The sequence below is a fragment of the Strigops habroptila genome, chromosome 3 (assembly GCF_004027225.2).
Source record: "Strigops habroptila isolate Jane chromosome 3, bStrHab1.2.pri, whole genome shotgun sequence".
NCBI lineage: Eukaryota > Metazoa > Chordata > Aves > Psittaciformes > Psittacidae > Strigops > Strigops habroptila.
In genome coordinates this window covers 28,867,323-28,886,765 of record NC_044279.2, presented here as the reverse complement: position 1 = coordinate 28,886,765, position 19,443 = coordinate 28,867,323, and the positions used below count along the sequence as shown (strand labels likewise).

The window sequence follows — 19,443 nt, the reverse complement described above, 5'->3', positions numbered from 1 at the left end:
TTTTGCTTTTTTGTTGCCAAAATATGCAATACACTATTTGCTTTTTTATAGTAGGCTGTCACCTAGCAGTATGGTTTTGCCCTCATACTAAAAATGACTTGGCACCAGATGTAGGTACTTCAAGTGCCTGAATCTCTTGACAAGCCAATTTTTTCTTGTAAGTCATCCAAGCAGTCAGTTCTTTAGACTGCTAAAGTCTCCAGGAGAGAATATTTGATTTTAATAATTCTGTAATTTACTTGGCTGCATAGGCCAGTGGAAAAGTTTTGCCATTTCCATGTTGAATTCATATGTTTTTTCAGCCCTGTGAAGAATTCCATACTTTGGCTTTCATAAAAACTTGGACACAAAAATACTTATAAAAATCAGCTCCTATTGATGAAAATCTGATTCCTGGTCAGTTCTTGTTACAGTGGATTCTTAACATATTTCTTTTCAATACACCTGTTTCACTGTATCCTTCAGTCAGGGCACCACAAAGGACAGCACATAATGAAATGATGGAGCATATTACGCACATGGAACGCATAATGAAATCATGGCACAGTAATTGCGCCAACAATATTGAATTACCCCATGCGCAGAATTATAAAAGGCAGTATTTTGTCTATGGAAATTCATAGGTTTCTCATTTACTCTAATTAATAACAAAACCAAACCCCAAAAAAGCACAAATTGATCATTTCTTTTCCATCAAAGTGTAACCAAAAGCACAGTGACTTATATTTGGTAAAGAGGTCTGGCAGATGCAAAACTTTGGGACTCTATCCATCTCTTTGGATTCTTTCTGCGTCAGTCTCCAGAAGTTAATCTCCAGGGTACATAGCCCCACACGTGTCTCTTGAGAAGCAAAAAGGAGGGCTTTCATGGCAGCCTGCTGAAACCTGCTGCTCCATCACCCTTTCCTGCAAACTTCTTGGCCCCCAGGAGTGCAACACTCAGTTCAAACAAACACCATATTCCCCCTTTCTCGCAAAGTGTTTTGAAACTTAAGAGTGTTAGCGTAATTTTAGTTAAATTAGAATGCTTTGAAACTTGAAGATGACAGTATGCACTCAGAAGAATTAGCATTCCACAGGAATACGACAGATTAATTATATTTTCATTACTTCCAAGATTGGTATGGTGCAGCATTTCCACTCACCTTTGTCAGGGCCGGGCAGATTGGAATCACTTCGTGGCAAAGCACCATCTCCAATATGATTAAATGGCATTCTCTGTAAATTGAGAACAGCATGGTTTATGCATAGCTGCTGTTGTATTTCAGTAGCCTTTAAGAAAACAAATATCTTAGTGTTATTATCCCCACAGGATAATAACTGACCCACATAGGCCAGGAGGTAGCGATAAACATCACCTAAGTACATAAATAGTTCAATAAAAATACATGTATACAATTAGGAGTAGACTAGTTTGCTGGACACACTGGAATCAGAGAGAGGATTATTATGTACTGAGTTCTGACAGTTTCCAGCTCCCTAAAAATCAAAATAAGGCTCATTCCTCAAGTGGTATCTTGGTAGACTACTAAGTGCATGGATAGATTTGCAATAATTTCATTGCAGAATCAGAATCTGAACAAGCTGTAATGTTTGACAATATTCAAGTTATGACTGTTATCTTAGAAAAGCGCTGTGTATTATTTCCAACCATGACTTTTTTGTAGTTTTGTTCTTATTTCTCTGGTGGAGAAGAGCTGACCCATAAAGTGCCTTTGTCTTTCCTTTTCTGAATATTCATTAAAACAAAAAACAACCAACCAAAAAAAAAAATCACAGTAAATTTATGAAAGTTTTAAAATTCCACTAGCTATTTTTTTTTTTTTTTGACAGCATTCAAATAATCCATGGGTCACTAGTTTATCTTGATAACAAATGTAAACAGCATACAGTTAACCGTACAAGTAATTCAGATGTACTTTCCAAAGGAAATGAGAACCAATAAACTTTACTTTCCCCACCCTGACCTTTTTTCTTTAAAGCAAGATCAGAGAAGCCACTGAGATCCAAATCAAATCCTATTCCTGAATCTCCTTGCAATGTTAGAAGACCATGCTGCGTCAGCGAGGCACTACACCGTGTTTCCACAAGATGGCAAACCCAGCTGCAAAGTAATCATCATTGATCTAACATGTTGCAGCTCCGTAAAGTGATGAACAAATATTTGGCCAATTTCACTTGACTTTAAACATCACATAGAGGGAATGCCTTATTAGATTCTGAGCTACGCTAGGTTTGCCTATCTATGCTGTACTAGAGTCATACTGGATTAGGTAACATGTTTTTCCTGAGGTAACCATTAAACTGAGGTGGCATAATTATATGTGTACTCTAACATGACGGAAAATGTCATCGTATGTTCCTGCCTGGTCTGGATTGAATGTTCACTGCCTAGTGAGTTTGCAGTGCACTAGGATCTGGTGGGCAAGTGTTGAAGTCCATTTTCTGTTGTAAAGGTAAAGCGCAAAGCCTGAAAAAGCAACGGAAATTGAAGGAGATAAAGAGACAAAGCTGAATGAGATACAGAGAAATGAAGACATACTAAAATAATTAAATATAAAACCATATGGATAAACAAGAGGAATCACAGGATGTTTAAGGACACGCAAAAAAACCCCAAAACCGTGAAACCCAAAGAGCTCCATTAGGAAGAATAATAGTGCAAAAACTGAGGAGACTTGTTGACCAGTCAATGATAGCAGGCATTCCTCTTCAGAGTATGGGAAGAGTTAGACATTGTACAGTCACTGTACACTCAGCCAGAGATCAAAAAGCAAGCACAAATGGATGTTAACTGAAAACAGCTGAACACAGATAACCTTGAGCATCAATTTCAATGAGTGAAGTGGATGCAGTACTGCTGTGGTCTTGTTTTATAAAGTCCATCAAACCTTCTTAAATGAAGTAGCTATGGCCTGAAAAGACTTGACTTGGTCTTGAAGTGCAGGAATTTGCCTCTGTATCTCATATTTCCCGGTTGAAAAACTATCGTGAAAATTGCATTCATTAAGCTGTAACAAAGATATTCATAAATGGTTGGTCCCTTCCTCATTAACTTAGTGTGAAGTTCCAACAAAGACTGTTGAAATTAACTGGTGTTAGGATAAAAATAGAAACGACAAGGAACAGTTTCATTATTTAGATTCTAATGAGAGTTGCAGGTATCTCCTTACAATTGTCCTGAGGATTTCTTTTCCCCTTCTTAATCAGAAGGCTGAGAATCAGAATCTTGTTTCTGATCAGTCCATTTTTACTGCTCAGGAGATAGAGCCCCAGAGAAAGAAAGTGCACTTTCCCCCCAAAAGATATATCCTCAGTTGTGGTTACGAGGGCAGAAAGAAACTGTCAGACTTCTCACCTTTGAGATATACTTCACTGTACAAGCAAGTCAGTTTTTCTACTTACCCTCTCTTGGCACACTGAGGGTAGAGACAGATTGGGAGATTTTCCTGCTGGGCGAGTCTCAGAGAGAGCAGAGACTGGGCCTACGAGCTCCTCAGCCTCCCTTATCGAATCTCGGGTAGAGTGTGGGACAGAAGTCGCATTCCACTTGGCAAAGCAAGAGTTTGCAGTCTGGGAGCAAAAATGGGATAATTTTTTTCTTTGCACCAAACTGTAAAACCACTTTTTTTAAAGAACATCTGCTCTTTCCTGTATGTTGGAAACTGAGAAAGTGCCCTGCAGATATATCAGCAAGTAGTTCCCAAGAAATGCCCTTAAGTCTGGCTAAGCTTCGGTATTACTTCTTAAGCCCTCAGGTAACAGCATGAGGACTTAAACAGAAAAGAGGAAAAAATTAAATCAAGAGGCAGTTCAGTAACTGAAGAAGCAAGGGACAAGAATACAACTAATGAGAAACCAACAAATTATTTCTAAAAGAAAGGATCCTGGACTACCAAGCTGGTTTTTTTATCAGAGGCAAAACTTATGGTGGAAATGCAAGCATTGAGACGAGGGGCCTTCACACTGCACTTATGTCCTTGTCTTTCTCAGCTTCAGCAAGAGGTGCATTGTGTGATGGCATGGATTTAAACAGCAACTGTGTTAAAAGAAAGCACTTTAGGAAAGTAGGTCTTCCCTAAAAAGATGAAAAAAAAAAAAAGAACCAAAATTGGCCAGCTCAGCAGGCTCATTTTGCATTTCAGGTAAGTCAAAAGATACAAATTTCATACAGACCTATGTAACGGTAATTTTAAGGTAAGAACTCAACTCATTCTTTTCTCTGGAGTAACAAAATGTCTGTCTGTCTTTTCTGAAACTACATTGAAAAATAAGAATTGCCACATGTGGTGGGTTATTATCTCAGAGTGGCTAAGATTAGCTATTTCAGAAAAAATAGAAGGGAGGTCAACAGGGACAACTGCTGTGATAACAGTTTTTCTTCCTTCTTCCCCAGATTGAACAAACACTGCAGTTTCACACAAGCAGGCTGTGTCATTGCCAAGTCTGTGCATCTCTCTCTCACTGCAGTGAGTAAATATAAACAACCAGATCTAAACCTAGACATAGCAAGCAGAAACGTGAATAGAATACATGGTCACATCTCCTTTGTGTAAAATATTTTAGAGTATTTGCTATGAAAACAACAACAACAAACCAAAAAAAAAATTGCAGTGAGCAGGCACTGAATCTGCTCGAAGTTCAACAAGCACCTTTATCATCATCTTAGCTACTTGTGTTCAGAGGACTCCCAACAAGCTTCCTACCTGCGAAGTTTCCAAAGGAATAGGGTAGATGGCACTGCAGGGCCTTTCTCTGGGGGACAGGCAAGAGTTTTCTCGGGAATGCTTATGTTTGTCAGACAACAGAGGAGAGGCTAGAATATAAATATGTCAAGTGATTAAATTCATGCAGCAAAACTCAGACATTTCCAGTCTAGGTTTATGACAGAGAAATCATCTGTCCCTTATAATTCATATTCCTCAAACAATTGGCTAAATTTTTACATCTGACCAGTGACATCATGCAGATATTCAGCTGTGTAATGTATCAAGAATCATATATCATGGTTTACCACAGGAGATAAGCACTGACCTCTGGCACTGGATGGAGCAGAACTGGTCACATTAGGTGAAGCAGAATGAGCAGAACTCAGGCTTGAGGTAGATGGACTAGGCTACATATAGAAGAGATGCTGTTGTTATCACATCACACTTACTGGTTTGGAAAACAAAAATTTATAATATACTTTTCACTAGAACAAAGAACTTGTAATTTGTTAAGACTATTTTCTCAGTATTTCAAAATAGCAAACCAGTATAAAGAGCATTAATATAACTTAGAAAGATGTAGTAAAATATCAAATAAATAGAAGTGTAACTAATATATTAAAATATTTACATCATAACTGGGTCAACTGGACAGAAAAGTCTATGTAAGGTCAGAAGACATTGCATAATAGTGCATTGCTGCTTTTTACTTCCATAAAAAAAATCCATGCTCCAAGTTAAAGAAGTAACAGTTACATAAAAAATTGTTCTTTCTAAATTGAGGAGGTTAACAGCCCATTTAAAGATTTTTTTTTTTTTTAAAGAAGTATCAGCATTAACTTTGAGATTTTTGAACAAAATAACAGAAGCATTAATTTAGTAAATAACCTCATAAGAAAGATTCTGTTCAGTTTGAAGAATAACAGTAATTTGTACCTGCATGTTAAAAACTTCATCAGAGCTTTCGGACTGCCCAGTGATATTGCTGACTTCAGCAGAAGCTTGGGATGACAGTGATGAGGACGAATATCGATTGACAGCTGGGTAACTCAAAGGACTATTATAAGAGTAATGAAATACAAAATAGTTAACTCCTGTTGCCAATCATATTTTTTATGTGAAAACAGCACATATTTATTAATCTCTACAGTTTAATTTGGATTTATGGGGTGGGGGGGAAAAGGGAGAAGGAGAGAGTATATATATCAGCTGTTCATGACTGAAGATACTTCAGATAGACCATGCAAGGAAGCATGCACACAATAGAAGTTTTTAATGGGTCATCTTCTGTGAGTAACAAAATCTATCCATTTCTAGAATTTTAACTTACCTGCGTCGCGGTATTACCCTGGCACCATCAGGGCTCATAGAAACAGGTATGGAATTTCGGCATACACGAGGACTTCCATTTGGGAAATGAATTGGGCTAGCTTGTACACAGGCAGAAAATTCCTGGCAAGTTGTAAAAAGATGAACATAATACCATTAAGACACATATAGTCATTTGACTAGTTATATCTGCATTTGGATCAGCTTCATCCTTAATAAGAAAAATATTTTAACTTTTTGTGCATGATATATTCCCATTAGTAAAATGCGACTACTCTTCTCAGATCTGCAGGAAAAGTTTATTATCTTTCTCTCCCCTTTGTGGTACTGTAAGAATGCTACAAGATGCAATGTGGACAAATCACCAAAAGATGTCACTATTCGTTGCTTAGGAAATCCAAACAACCCTTACTGCAGCAAAACTGTCTCCTGGTTTATCCATGCACCTGCTCACCTACCTGTATTCCCAAACTTGACTTCATCACAAAGAACTGATCCACCAGCTTTTTGTGCAACGGCCTCATGTCCTGTGGCACCACCTTCTCATGCACTGCCAGGCCAAATTCTAGAATCTGGGCCTGCAGAAGAGAAGAATGAGAAAGAGGAAGAATATTTTTGATACACTTTCTTTAAGCTTTCATCACCAATTAGGATACTGATAAAAAAATCCAACAAAATGCATGTTGTATTAAAAACATCTATCTAAATCCCTAGAAGACCTGTAATCAAACAAGGCCTAAGACCAACCAATCAATACACAAGAGGATTTATGCCTCTTCCCATTTTACTGTTCAACTTTCCCAAAGATTTGGCCTCTGCAAATTGAACTCTAATATAAAACCCATTAGGGGTAACATAGTGAAAAAGCTGGCTAAATGGCAACTTTACAAATGAGCAGGTCTAAACCTTAAATAAAAGCCGTCTTCTACAAGGACAGTTACAAAAAGCAGGAAACAACAGCAATGGCCACATCCACCAGAGACCTTTTAATATATTTTCAATTATGTCCATGGTTCCCTATCCTATTCCAACTCCTCAGAGACCTCAGAAAGTGGTGGCTTTACGTATATTCTTGACGCAAGCATGACAAGCTTCAGAATAACATTGCTAAAACTAATATTGCTTGAATTTGGTCACAGGCATCTAAAATACTGACTTGGTTACACGACACATCACATAAACTCAATTTTAAAAACAAAATATCTACACTATGCTGTAATATCTTTGGATGAGAGCTACTGGCTGACGTTTTCAGGCAGCCTGCGAGCGGGCACACAGCTGTACAGCATCACTGACCCAAGGTCAGGACTGCAGCACATCCATCCATCCACACAGCCATCCCAGCCCTTCTGAATGCTCCGCGTTTTCTGTTAAATCATCTGTGGGTGCCAGGCAGGGTTTAACTGCTATCACATTTTATCATAGCAAGTTATTCACTCCAGTTTTAAATTGTAAGGGTTAGCAAGATTAACTACGGTTTGAAAAAACAAAACTGCATATTATCTAAATGAAATTAAAGCCAGCTCAGTGAACCTATTCTGATTTATACTATCTGAGGATCTGTGCTTCAGCTGAACCGACCAAACATTACCACAACGCTAACAAAAAACGCAATTTCCGTCTTGCCAAATTCCAATACGCTGACCTCTTTATTCCACACTGGCAATAAAGTTTGAAATTTCAACATGCTGCGTAGAACAAAGATAGGTTAATGTCAGCTAGAAAAGCCAAAATAAAAGCTGAAATACTTAGTAAGAGAATTTGATCAAAGCAATTTTTTTGTGCATTTCCAAATGGACACACTTCATATTTGAGGCTGGTAGGTCACTGTCTTATAAATAAATGAAGAAATAATACAAAAAATATGTAATACTCACCTGTTTATAGAATAGAATTAACAGAATACTCACCTGTTTAATTTAATCACTTGGTGTAATAACATTTTTCATGTTAGTTTGCTCTTATGTTAAACATTGCACTGAAAATGTTTGTCCTGTAGTATTGGTAAAATACATCACACAAATGTTTGCTGAAGCAAGTGTTCCAGGGAGATAATGTTTATTCTGTGGTACTGGTAAAAATATGTTGTGCACATGAACACCACAAGACAAAAATTTGCCCCTCATTCAACCTTTAATTTAGAATGAAGTGATTAAGACGATGAAAAGAACTAAGGGAAAAATATTAACATGACCCAGAAACCTGCTTGTATAGGAAGCTACTGCCTACTTGGAATCTAATTCAGAAAATACCGGAGACCACTGGGCAATCATTAACCTCTGAAATGTTGTATTTTATTTTGGGACACTTTCAACTAGAACAGCTGAGTAGGCCACCTACTTAGTCTTTTCCCCACTTTACCTGCTCAAGCATTAGTTCTCTCAAGCGTGTGATCTTCTCTCCATCCTCTGGATGGTTCAAGATGTATTCTTTGACAAAGAATGCCTAAGCAGAATCAAATCGCAAAGTAACATTATGTGAATAAAACCATATCACTTTGGTTTTTTAAACAAGTTTCTAGATTATATTTTTTTGGGGGGAAAAAAAAAAGTTTTCAAGAACTCACAGTTCTTGTCATTGATATCAAAAAGCCACATACTTCATTTCAAGAGCATATGACCAAAATCCAAGTGTGTTCATGAGCTTACATGACTTTCCAACCCACCTCCAGTGCTCAAATTTTACCAGGTATAGTACCCCAAAGTCATTTTACCCACCAGCAATGGCCTGAACATAGCATTCCCCTGTATGTTCACGATCACATCTTTCTTTAAATAGCAACCATCCTACCCTCCAAGGGGTATTGAGTTTACAACAATTCTTGACACTATTCTGTAAACATGAAATGCCCAGCTGCTCATTGGAGAGATTTCTAGACCTTCTCAAAAATGCATTTGTCACAAAAAGTGTCTGTAGACACACCTATACATACTCATGGTTTCCTATCCATAGAGTTAAGAGGATAATAGTGGCTGCCCTGTGCTGCGTTTTCCTTTTTGTACCTGTCTTAGCATTTCCCTCATATGCTTCTTACAAGGTTCTCCACCCAACTTTAGCTGTAAAATTCTGCTATGCAGAATAATTTGCAAATATGGGAGCAGTGAAGCTAGAAATAAGTGTATCCCATCTCTGATTCAGTTCCAAAATTTCATGCTGTGACAACCTGTAACAAGGAAGTGCTGAGACCTATCTAGAAAATGCTGATCTGTAATGAAGAACATTTATTTCACCTGGTTCATGTTTAAGTTGTTAAAAGGAGCCCTCTGATACTTGCTAAAATCCCAAATCCTAAACTTCTGCCAGCTGATGGTTTTTTTCCCCTCAGCTACAAGCTTAATGTTCTTTCAATATCAAGCAGGTGGTGTCACAGTGGTTTTGGGCTGAGATTTATACAGAACTGTAATATGAGTCAAAGATGTAATAATCTAACTTCAAACAAAATCACCAGTACTTTAAAAAAAAAAAAAAAAATCAGAATTTGACTAAATCCAGGAACATTCTTGGAACTAGTGGTTTTCAGTAATTAATTATGAAAGTGCTTCTACTCCTCTAGCATACGTAAAGAAGCTAAAAGAAATATAAGTTAGAGTACAAAGTGTAGTTTAAGAGGTGTTAGTGGGCACAAAACACACTCTTCATTCCACTTTTTATCCTATCAGGAAGAATCAAGAAGGCAGCAGCAGGCCAAAGGACATTATTTACTGGGTCTTTAACAAACTTAAAATTTTAGTTCTTTAACACTTCTTCAAGTTTGGAAGCTGCCTGAAGGGAATGAAGATATCTGTAAAGACATGGTCATGCTTACCTCAAGACTGACTGAGTTTTGAGCTTTGTATAGGGCAGAAGGCAAAAGCAAGTGAAACAGATAGGCAGAGAAAAGCATTTACAGAGGAGAGGAAAAGAAGGTAGAAGATAAGATGTAGCAAACCAGCAGGAAGACATATAAATACTGAAAAAGGAGCATGCAAAGAGAATGAGGGTGGAATAAAAAAAATACCCAAACAAATCTCACAACTATTGCTGTCATTTTTAGTATTTACAACATAATTGTTGAAAAGCCCTATTTTAGATATATAGCAAGAGAGAGAGGACAGAAGGGAATTGAAACATGAAGACTATTTAGGAGATCAAGAATTGCAGCTAAGAACAATGCTAAGAAAAGAGCAAACTAGAATCTTTAATATGCTCATGAAGAACAGAAAGCTAGGCAAAGACACTGAGCTAGCTCTGGCACTGCTAATTAAAACCAGACAGTTCTGACATGATTGTATTTCCCAAGGGACTCCCTTTGTGGTGCTTTACTATGCTAAACAGTTTTGTTGTTGTTGTTTAAAGGCAGCTGGTAAACATCAAATGTGGTACTGCTCTGCTTTAGTCTCACAATTTTCATAACATTGCAGTTTTGATGACAGATTCTAACACTATAGTGGACTGATTCTTGTTTAATTTAGTTTAATCTAAATGCAGCTTTATCCAATTTGATACTGTTGAGTGAACACCAAATCTTGCAGCCTTTGAGACAAGTGGACAGAATGTTACTCAACTTTTCATTTTCAACGGAAAAGGAACAACCAGGAGACTCAAGTATTTCATAAGACTATTAGGGGAAAGAGGAAGATCAAGCTGGGCTGCAAAAAAACCATCTTTTCTGTCTTTTAACTGTGCTTTCAAAATTCCACAGAACTTTATGGAAACACAGCATCCCAGACATCTAAGGTTCTCCTAAGGGTAGTTCAGAGATTATAATACTGAGGAACAACTTTAGGTAAAAAATCCAGTGCTACACATTTCTTAATTATATGTATTATTTATTACTAGATTTTTCTGAAAATAGCATTCCTTAAAAACTTGGAGAACAATAGTAACTACAATTATTATTGATATAATAGTTTCTATCCTCAATTCATACAGAGAAGCCACATCTGTACAGAGAAAAAAATCAGTAAGAAACTATCTTATGATAGATTTTTTTTAATAAACAGAAAAAAAATTGCTTACCTCTTGGTATCTAGCAACTCCACCATTAACTGCTGCATCAATAACCCCATTTAGACACATTGTGAGAGGGTTAATATTTTGCATCTGTCGAGTTTGACACTGACTAATCAGTGTTCTCAGCTGCTGGTTCTTATTTTCTAAGACTTCAATAGCATTCTCAAGGGGACTCATTTCCACCTGAAAGGGGAGGGAAGAACATGGCAAACATACTTAATCTTCAGTTGAAAGATAAAATATATTAAAGGTAATTTTTTTATTTCTTAAAAGAAAACAACGTTATTCTCTGTTCTACAGTATTGGGGCAGAAAAATTTCTTCTCACCTGGGCTACACTCTCTGAGCATAAAGATAATTAATTTTATAATGTAATCAAGGACCAAAATAAAAAACTGTCCCTCTCTCACAGATTCATTAGCTGACCTTGAGAGATTACTCAGCAGAACACTTTAGCCTATGGTGGAATTCTTGGAATCAGGGCTAAACTGTCCTTAGTAACTTCCTAAGTCAGGCTTGAGATCAGGGAGAGCTTCACCGTGGTTAAGGACACAGAGAAAAGCTTAAATACGGGTGAGCTAGTTCGCCCATCCGAAGTGAAGTCAACAACTAGACATTATGGATGAGGAGTTTGAATGTAAGCTTTGAGATAAGATGATAACCAAGTTATAGTCAAGCGCAGTCCCTGAGTGCAATGTGCCTGTCCTGTCTAGAAGGTGAGGAAGCTTTTCTCACAGGTAGTATGAAGTGCAGGAAAAGCAAAAAGCTAAGCAACAGGCCTGCAGTTGCTATAATTTACCAAAATATACAAGCACAAATCTAAGTCATGATCTAGTACATGCCCTAGAAAAAATATTACAGTTCACTTTCGGAAATAGTGACTATAATAGTAACATGATAGTAAACTGAGGATCTTTATTTTAGGGGTCACATTAACCTAGTAAGGACTTAGTAAAAGTCAACCAACAAAATTTCTCATGTCACATGATTTTTTGATTTTAATTAAATTCCATTTTTGGTTTTCTACAGGAGATTACCAGGATCGTGAACAAATGACATTTAGTTCCTATTTTAAAAGAAAAACACAATAGTTTTAGAGAAAATCAGTTGTACAATTGCATCCCTACATTTAATGAGACTATTATAAGGCTGGCTTTGACAGGAAGGAAAATAGTTACAGCTGTTATACTCCTGTACTCAACAAACGACCAATTATTTAGAGATCTTTATAGGAGGAGCACTCCTCCAAACACATCTGAAATGTATTTGAGGATTTTCTAAGAAATATAATAACAAGAAAGGAGAAGAAATTACAATGTGTTGGTAACAGATTGTTACATAAGACCCTATTCCTACAGGATCTGTGTAGGCATGCTTCCCTGCCCATGCTGAGAACTGGGGACTTCAACAGAGCTCTAGGCAGACATGTGGCATTTATTATGATACAGGAACTTGGAGAATGTTTACTTTTATATGTTTCTTCATATAAAGATATGTTAAGCTATAGATTTTCTAAAAATTAGATGTTACATCAGGCTGAGTTTTACGAAAGTAAGTTTTTTGACATTAGGAGTTGCCCTTGCCCATTATTGCTCTCAACTTCTTTTTTTCCTCAGCTGTTTAAATGAATCGTAAGTGTGGTTCTTAATAATACTTTTCAAGATAAGAGAAATCAGACAACTCAAAATACTTCGTAAATAATTTTGTTGTAGCCAGCTAGAAATTTTGCTCAAAGAAATGAGATATGGGTAACAAATCTTAAAGTAGTTAATCAAATGACATATGATGAAGGAAGTAAACCAATCCATAATATGTATTGCCAACGGTCTTATACTCACTACTTCACGTTTTTCCACTTCAAACCAACGAGATATTCCAGGTAAACTCTGCACCAAGATCAGTGTGGTTCTCTCCACCCATAGACTCTACAATATACAAAATCAGTTTATTTCCATAATTTGCCTCTATATTTTTCTTAATTATTCCCACTTTTCTTTATGAATACCTTCATTTAAATAACAGTATACATTAAAAAAAGTATTAACTTTTCTACTGAAAATGTCTATCCCAGAAGCCTATAACATTCACTTTTCTCCTTACGTGCTACTACTAAGCAGTAATTTCTGCTGATTCTTTGCTCTTAAACATGGTATTATTCTATGTTATATGCTGTCCTCTAATTTCCAAAAGTCACTCACAACTAAATTAGCATTTTAGTATTTTCTTTCTGAGGTAACATCTGAGAAGAGGAAGAGTTCAGAAGCAGAACAACTTACAGATCACACAGTGACCAGCTCTCCTCTGTGAAGTCCTACTTGAGATTCTGCAATGCATGGCTGATGGGATACTCAAATGTACTACTGTTAAACACTTTGTCCAAGAGGTTTGTAAAATGACAAATCAACATAAAGGATAGTGCTTACACAAAATAGATATAAGTTGTACAATTAAAATAAAGCCCTAAGTTTTTATTAGAGGACAATAATGACTTAAGTTAGCTGATTTATTATCCTCACAGTTCTTTCCTCTAACTTTGTAATAAAATTCTTACAGGATAATTTTGTCTGAATACCAGAATATATTCTGCACCAGAATGTGTTTCTGTTGGGTCAGAATTAGAATTATACCAGCAGAATGTAAGATGAATTTTCAGTGTGACATTTTTATTAGGAGGAACAGAAGTAATTTAAACACTAGGGGAGGCACTACTGCTCTTCTCTGAGATAATCTCTAAGTTCAGAGGTAGTTTTTAGTCTTGATATAATAGGAACAGAACATTATGTTGCAGTTTTGTCAAAACTGTCTCCCCCTGGCTCTAGAGAAAGAAAACTTTTGGCAATCCCTTCATACCCCCGATTATCTACTTAACAGTGTTTTCCCATTTGCCTTATAAATTTCTCTGGAGGCTGCTCTGCTGTCTCCAGTTCTGCCTTCTATACACCACTGATGCAAAACCAAATGGGTACTTTTTTCTATGCTATTTCCATATACAACAAGACCTTCGATCTACGATGTTTTTCACATTATTTTAATTAAACTAAGAAGTGAAATAGTCAAACCTGACCTACTATCTCCTCTGGAAAATTTGTTGTACCACACATGGTTGAATAACACAACTATTGTTGATGTTAAAAATAAATCCAAAGGTCCAGTAGCTTGGGAGAAGGCATGGTACCTTACCTTGAATTCATTTTCCTTGTCCTTGGTCCCTTTGTGAAATGGCCTGTCATATCGGAATCGCCAGATGTGATTTACTTTGTAAAAGCTCTTGATGTTGTTAGGAATACCATCTCTCTGCAGGACTTCCTGGTTTTCTGGAATTGGTGTCACTGCATAAATCTGCAGATCTATATGTAAAGAGTCAAGGCTATCCCATGTCATTCAAATTAGCAAAGCATATTGACTCCTGAAGCATGCCTCTTTAAAAAGTGTGGAGATCATGATTATTAATGGCTTGGGAAAGGAACCTACGATTTTTTTTTTTATTATTTGGGGTATCTTTGTGCTGTTTTGTTGAAACTTCCTATTTATTTTTGAAATAGAGCTACTTACATAGAATAGTACATGGAATAAAGGGTTTAATTAAATATATTCTTACACACAATATGCCATGGTAACATGGTGTACTGTAAGAACCTGAATTATTCCCACTTGAACTGATATACCATTATCACAGTGGTGATAGTTCTACAAGTATTTTTGGCTAAAGTAAGAATCTTAATAACATGTCAAGGAATTTTTAAATAAAACCAACAATTATGCAAAAAAATTCCAAACATAATAGTGACTGGGACAAATTGCACGGGAATTCTCACCTACCATTTATTTCAGTGGAGGCACATTATGATTGAAATTGGCTATACGCGAACCTACATTTTTTAAAAGCATATGTAACTGCAGTGTATAGGTTTGTGATTATGTGGATACACTGTGCTTCTGCCTGAAAGATGGTCTCATCTGGCTGATTAGCATGTTGCATAGCAATGGCATGTGGGAACTCATTCAACATTCGCTGCTGGAAGGCCTCCAGCCTTTCATAGTCATGTCCTCGGCAAACAAATTCCTTATTCTGTGCAGAAGAATTAAAAAAACAAAACACAAGAGCAAATTACGTGAAAATAATTGGGTAACATTAGATAGATCCAAACACACAGTCTTAAATATAGACTTCCAGTGCAATTTAAGAAGGAAAAAGAAGAAACAAAAGCCAGAAATAAAAATAAGGAATCTTGAGAAACAGGTTACTTAGAAGAAGGAAATTTTACATAAAAGGTATGTTTTATTAAAAAGTCTTGAAAGGTGGAATGGTTATACTTAAAGCTTTAATAAAATTGCCCACTATGAAGCTGCACCACTATTTTCCTGAGACTGCGCAACAAAAATATAGATACAACACATAATCTACATTAAACATGAGATGCCTGGATTTGGAGTACCCGTTGGAACTAGTCACTGACCATGGTGGTGCTGAGGGCTTCCTGGAGCTGTGGACAGCACTTTGGCTTGATTCTGCTTGCACACACATTCAAAATAAGGAAATTTCTTAACCATTTTTCTAAATACATTGGTAAATTAATTTCATTTTAAAATCTATATTAGAAAATTCTAAAAAGTCATTACTAGTTTATTCATCTGAAGCAGGTTTAGATAGAAACAGTTGTTGTCCTTATGTCAATAACAGAGACACAAAGCACTGAATTCTGAGAGCCTGGACTTTCATGGGAATTGCTAAAAGAAATCAACTGCAATAGTGTTACTGTGCAACTGCAAATTAAAATGTGAAAGCTTTATTTTGAAGCTTTATTCTTTATTCATTCTATAGCAAACAGCTAGATTACAAAACTGCTTTGCCAGAAAAAACCTAAATCAAAATACTAAGTTTTGAGGTATTCCTTGATGGTGCTGTGAGGATAACTGTGCTATGCATATTTAACTTGGAAAAAGCATAAATACTTCCTGGGTAGATGCATAAGCAGTGAAAGACCTACAAGTCTGAAAGTATTGCACTAGTGTGCAACTTCTTCTAGTAGTTTTACTTCATCAGATGATGTTTAGTAATCTAAACATTAAATCCTTTCTAATTAACATTTTCAAATTGGTTTATACAGATGTTATATTCAGATGACTACTAGGTAATATCAAAAACTATGCACCTCTCAGACTCCTTTTGTGTATCACTTTTAAAGAGGGGAGTTTTATGCTATATCTAACACTTGGAATTTGTCATTTCCCCCACCACAAAGTCAAAGAAAAATCAGGCTTTTTAGGCCTCCACCATACAGAGGAGGTTCCTCCATCACTTATTTGAATTACCATAGGAAGAGGAGCTTGGATTACGATTGCAGCAGCTCCATGAATAGGCTGGATTCTGTTCTCTTCCCAAGGTGACAGTGGCAGCTAAACCACTGCAGACTGTGGAAGAGGGGAACAGTCTAAAGACAACTAACATTTTCAAGGGCACTTCAGAATCCAAGATTAATGTTCAAGAGTAACTTAATGTATCTTGTCAGCTTTAGTACACTGATAATTAATGAAACTCAGCATGTTGAATTTCTAAGTAATTTCAATAAAAATGGAACTTGAGAATGTAATTACTTAAATGCTAAATTACTGATTGTCCCACTGCCAAGGGATACCTTTTCTGAGAGCACCTTCTGAATAGCCGCCAGCTGAAACAGAACAGCTTAAAGGGAACAAACTACCATGGAAAGAAGATGTTGGTCTGTGGAATAGTATAGGTGCATGGTTTACAACATAAACATGGTAATTAAGTTTATACGGGACTCTGGAAGTCTAGCATTAATCTTTCTATTAGACAAGACCTTTTCTTAACCCTGAAAACATGAGGTTATTTCATTAATTACCACAAAGAATTCCCTGTTTCTCACACCATAAGAACTTGTACATGGTATGATCAAATTCTCACATAGAAAAATTGACTATGAATGACAGCATGAATTCCAGAATTACTCCATTCTGTTTATTTTCAATTGACTTACTCTCAAGAAGAATGGAAACTTTTTCCCATAGAACCCAACTCTGAAAAATTCAGGCTCCAAACGCTGTTGATCCATAATTTTATCATACAAAGATGCTTCCATCATCTGGGTGAGATTGATAAGAAATGCAATTAGTCTTTTCTGAAACCATATTTTTACCTTAAGCTATCGTTAAAGGGAGGGGCTTTCAGCACATTGCTCTGGAGTACCCCAGTGCATCTCTGAGTAACAAGAAGGACATCCAGAAGTGTCTGAATGCACCAGATTAAATAATTATACCTATTAGCAACTTGAACGTTCCCAAGAATTAAAAAAAATGCTTTTAAACATAGGGTTCATATATTAAAAGGGTAAAATATTAGATTAATGACAATGGTGATAGATCTTTAGTGAAAAATGGAAGTAACAGAAATACAGTTTAAAACACATGACCTAGTGACCTGATAATCATTCAAGCACATGGCAGTAACGGGGTCAGTTTAGTCAGCAAAGTCCTTTACATGTTCAAAAGAGTGGTGTCCAAATCATACCAGATTCCAGTGATTTAAGCATCAAATGTGAGTTCCTTTGAAAATCTCATAATAGCAATTAACATAATTTTTGATCAATACGTCTTACATCTTACTCAGAACACTGACACAAAGTGATTTTAATGTCAAAGTCCCCTTTTTCTGATGATATTTCAGAAGAGCATTCTCCGTTCTGAAGTCTTTAATACTGTGGGAAAAAAACCTAAACAACAATATTAGCCCAATTTTAGGTAATGCAGACAGCTATTTAATGTGTATATGATATCAATAGCTGCCTAGTTATATTTCTATGAGAAATCCCCACACCTCCATTTTTGGATTAACATGGGTGGCACAAATATAGTAGAATGATATTTCCCAATTCAACACAAACCACATTAAGTACAATTAATTAAACATGCATTAACTAATTATTTTATTCACAAGACGATAGTCTGCTTTTGCTTATAGAATTCTGCCAGTGGGATATCTAAATTGATATGGAACAAGCAGATCATAGGGATACTGCTACATAGTTCTGTGTTGAGAATTTTGCATGATTCTGCTAAGCAGCTCTGGATTAAGTATACTTCAGTCAGTCCTACACATACAGAAAATTTAAAAAGGAAGCTGTAATAAAAAATTGAATCAATCAGAAGCAAACAAGAAAGGCAAAGACTGAATAATCTTTAAAATACAATATCAGAAAGAATGAAGAAAGAAACAATGCTTAGTATTCTACGAAAAATGAAAGAGAAAGCAGGAAGACTGTGCCAGGAAAGAACAATTTTTGCTATATGATATTAAACAGACCATATTTTTAAGCAATAAAAAAAAATTAAAAAATTACAAAGGTGTATGTTGCTTGTTCCAAGCTGTTCCCTTGCAATTAAAACTGCAAAGATACATTGCTGCTCCTAGTGAAGAAATGCATAGAGCACATTCCCTGGATAAACCATAGTAAACCACTGAAACGGAATTTGTAATGTATTTTTCCTTCATAAGCATGCATACAAAAGGGGGGCTGTACAGGTACAAACACTGCCAGAGCATTTATTTTCCCATTTAATCAAAAAAGCTCACTCTCCTTTTTTATGATCTTTATTGTAGAAAAAAGACACAAGCTAAAAAATAAAAGTTTGCAAACCAAACATAAGCACATTTCCATGGCAAATTTAATTTTCTAAGTAATATTTTATAACCCAAATTCAAAAGCTCTTGGAGCTCTGATTCATGACAAGCACTCAGGTACATTACCCTCATCTTGCTGAGGTTTCTGTAGTCATAGTAGCTCTCATACTGTTCTGCAATTTTCCTGCATAAGATAATGCCATTTTCCCAACACTGCAAGCAAGCAAAAGATGCTCAGTAATTTCAAAGCAAGTGTTTGACAATTCATGATTTATTAGTGGTCTGTTCCTTCTGCACTAAGTCAGACTTCCAGTAAGTGAAAATACCTGGACATATTGTCCACTAGACCTACTGAGAGCTGCTGCGTAATACTGATGAATTCTTTGAAGAATCGAAAATATATTTAGAGACTTCTTTAATAAATGATTCTTACAGGACTATCACAAGATAAAAGTCATTGCAAGAGTGATAGACATCTCTTTTGATACTGCATCTGAGGTTTATTCAACACAGCATGATTTTTAGATTTTAAAACTGTCTTCTTAATATAGACTGGAATATATTTATTGCACATACAAGTTGAACTCTATAAACTGATTACAGAATTTTTAGGGAAAAAAACCCCTGATGCTCAATATCAGTTTGATTACATTTACAAGGCTTACATGGATATTGCACCAGCTACACAAAATTGCAATGCTTGCTTATCAGCAGAACAAATGATTGCTTGTTTATCAGCATGACAAATCATCACACAAAGTGTATATAAAATTTAA

At 36.1% G+C, this 19,443-nt stretch overlaps 1 protein-coding gene across 1 annotated transcript in view; it reads right to left on the bottom strand.

The window, feature by feature from the left end:
- DOCK4 (dedicator of cytokinesis 4) overlaps positions 1-19,443 on the bottom strand; it is a 254,581-nt gene that overhangs the window by 8,366 nt on the left and 226,772 nt on the right. The window contains 13 exon segments of the mRNA XM_030479015.1: positions 1,145-1,217; positions 4,706-4,815; positions 5,034-5,115; positions 5,645-5,765; positions 6,039-6,160; positions 6,496-6,615; positions 8,399-8,482; positions 11,036-11,212; positions 12,867-12,953; positions 14,209-14,375; positions 14,956-15,097; positions 17,028-17,132; positions 18,794-18,880. Of these exon segments, the coding sequence (XP_030334875.1) occupies positions 1,145-1,217; positions 4,706-4,815; positions 5,034-5,115; positions 5,645-5,765; positions 6,039-6,160; positions 6,496-6,615; positions 8,399-8,482; positions 11,036-11,212; positions 12,867-12,953; positions 14,209-14,375; positions 14,956-15,097; positions 17,028-17,132; positions 18,794-18,880 (1,477 nt within the window).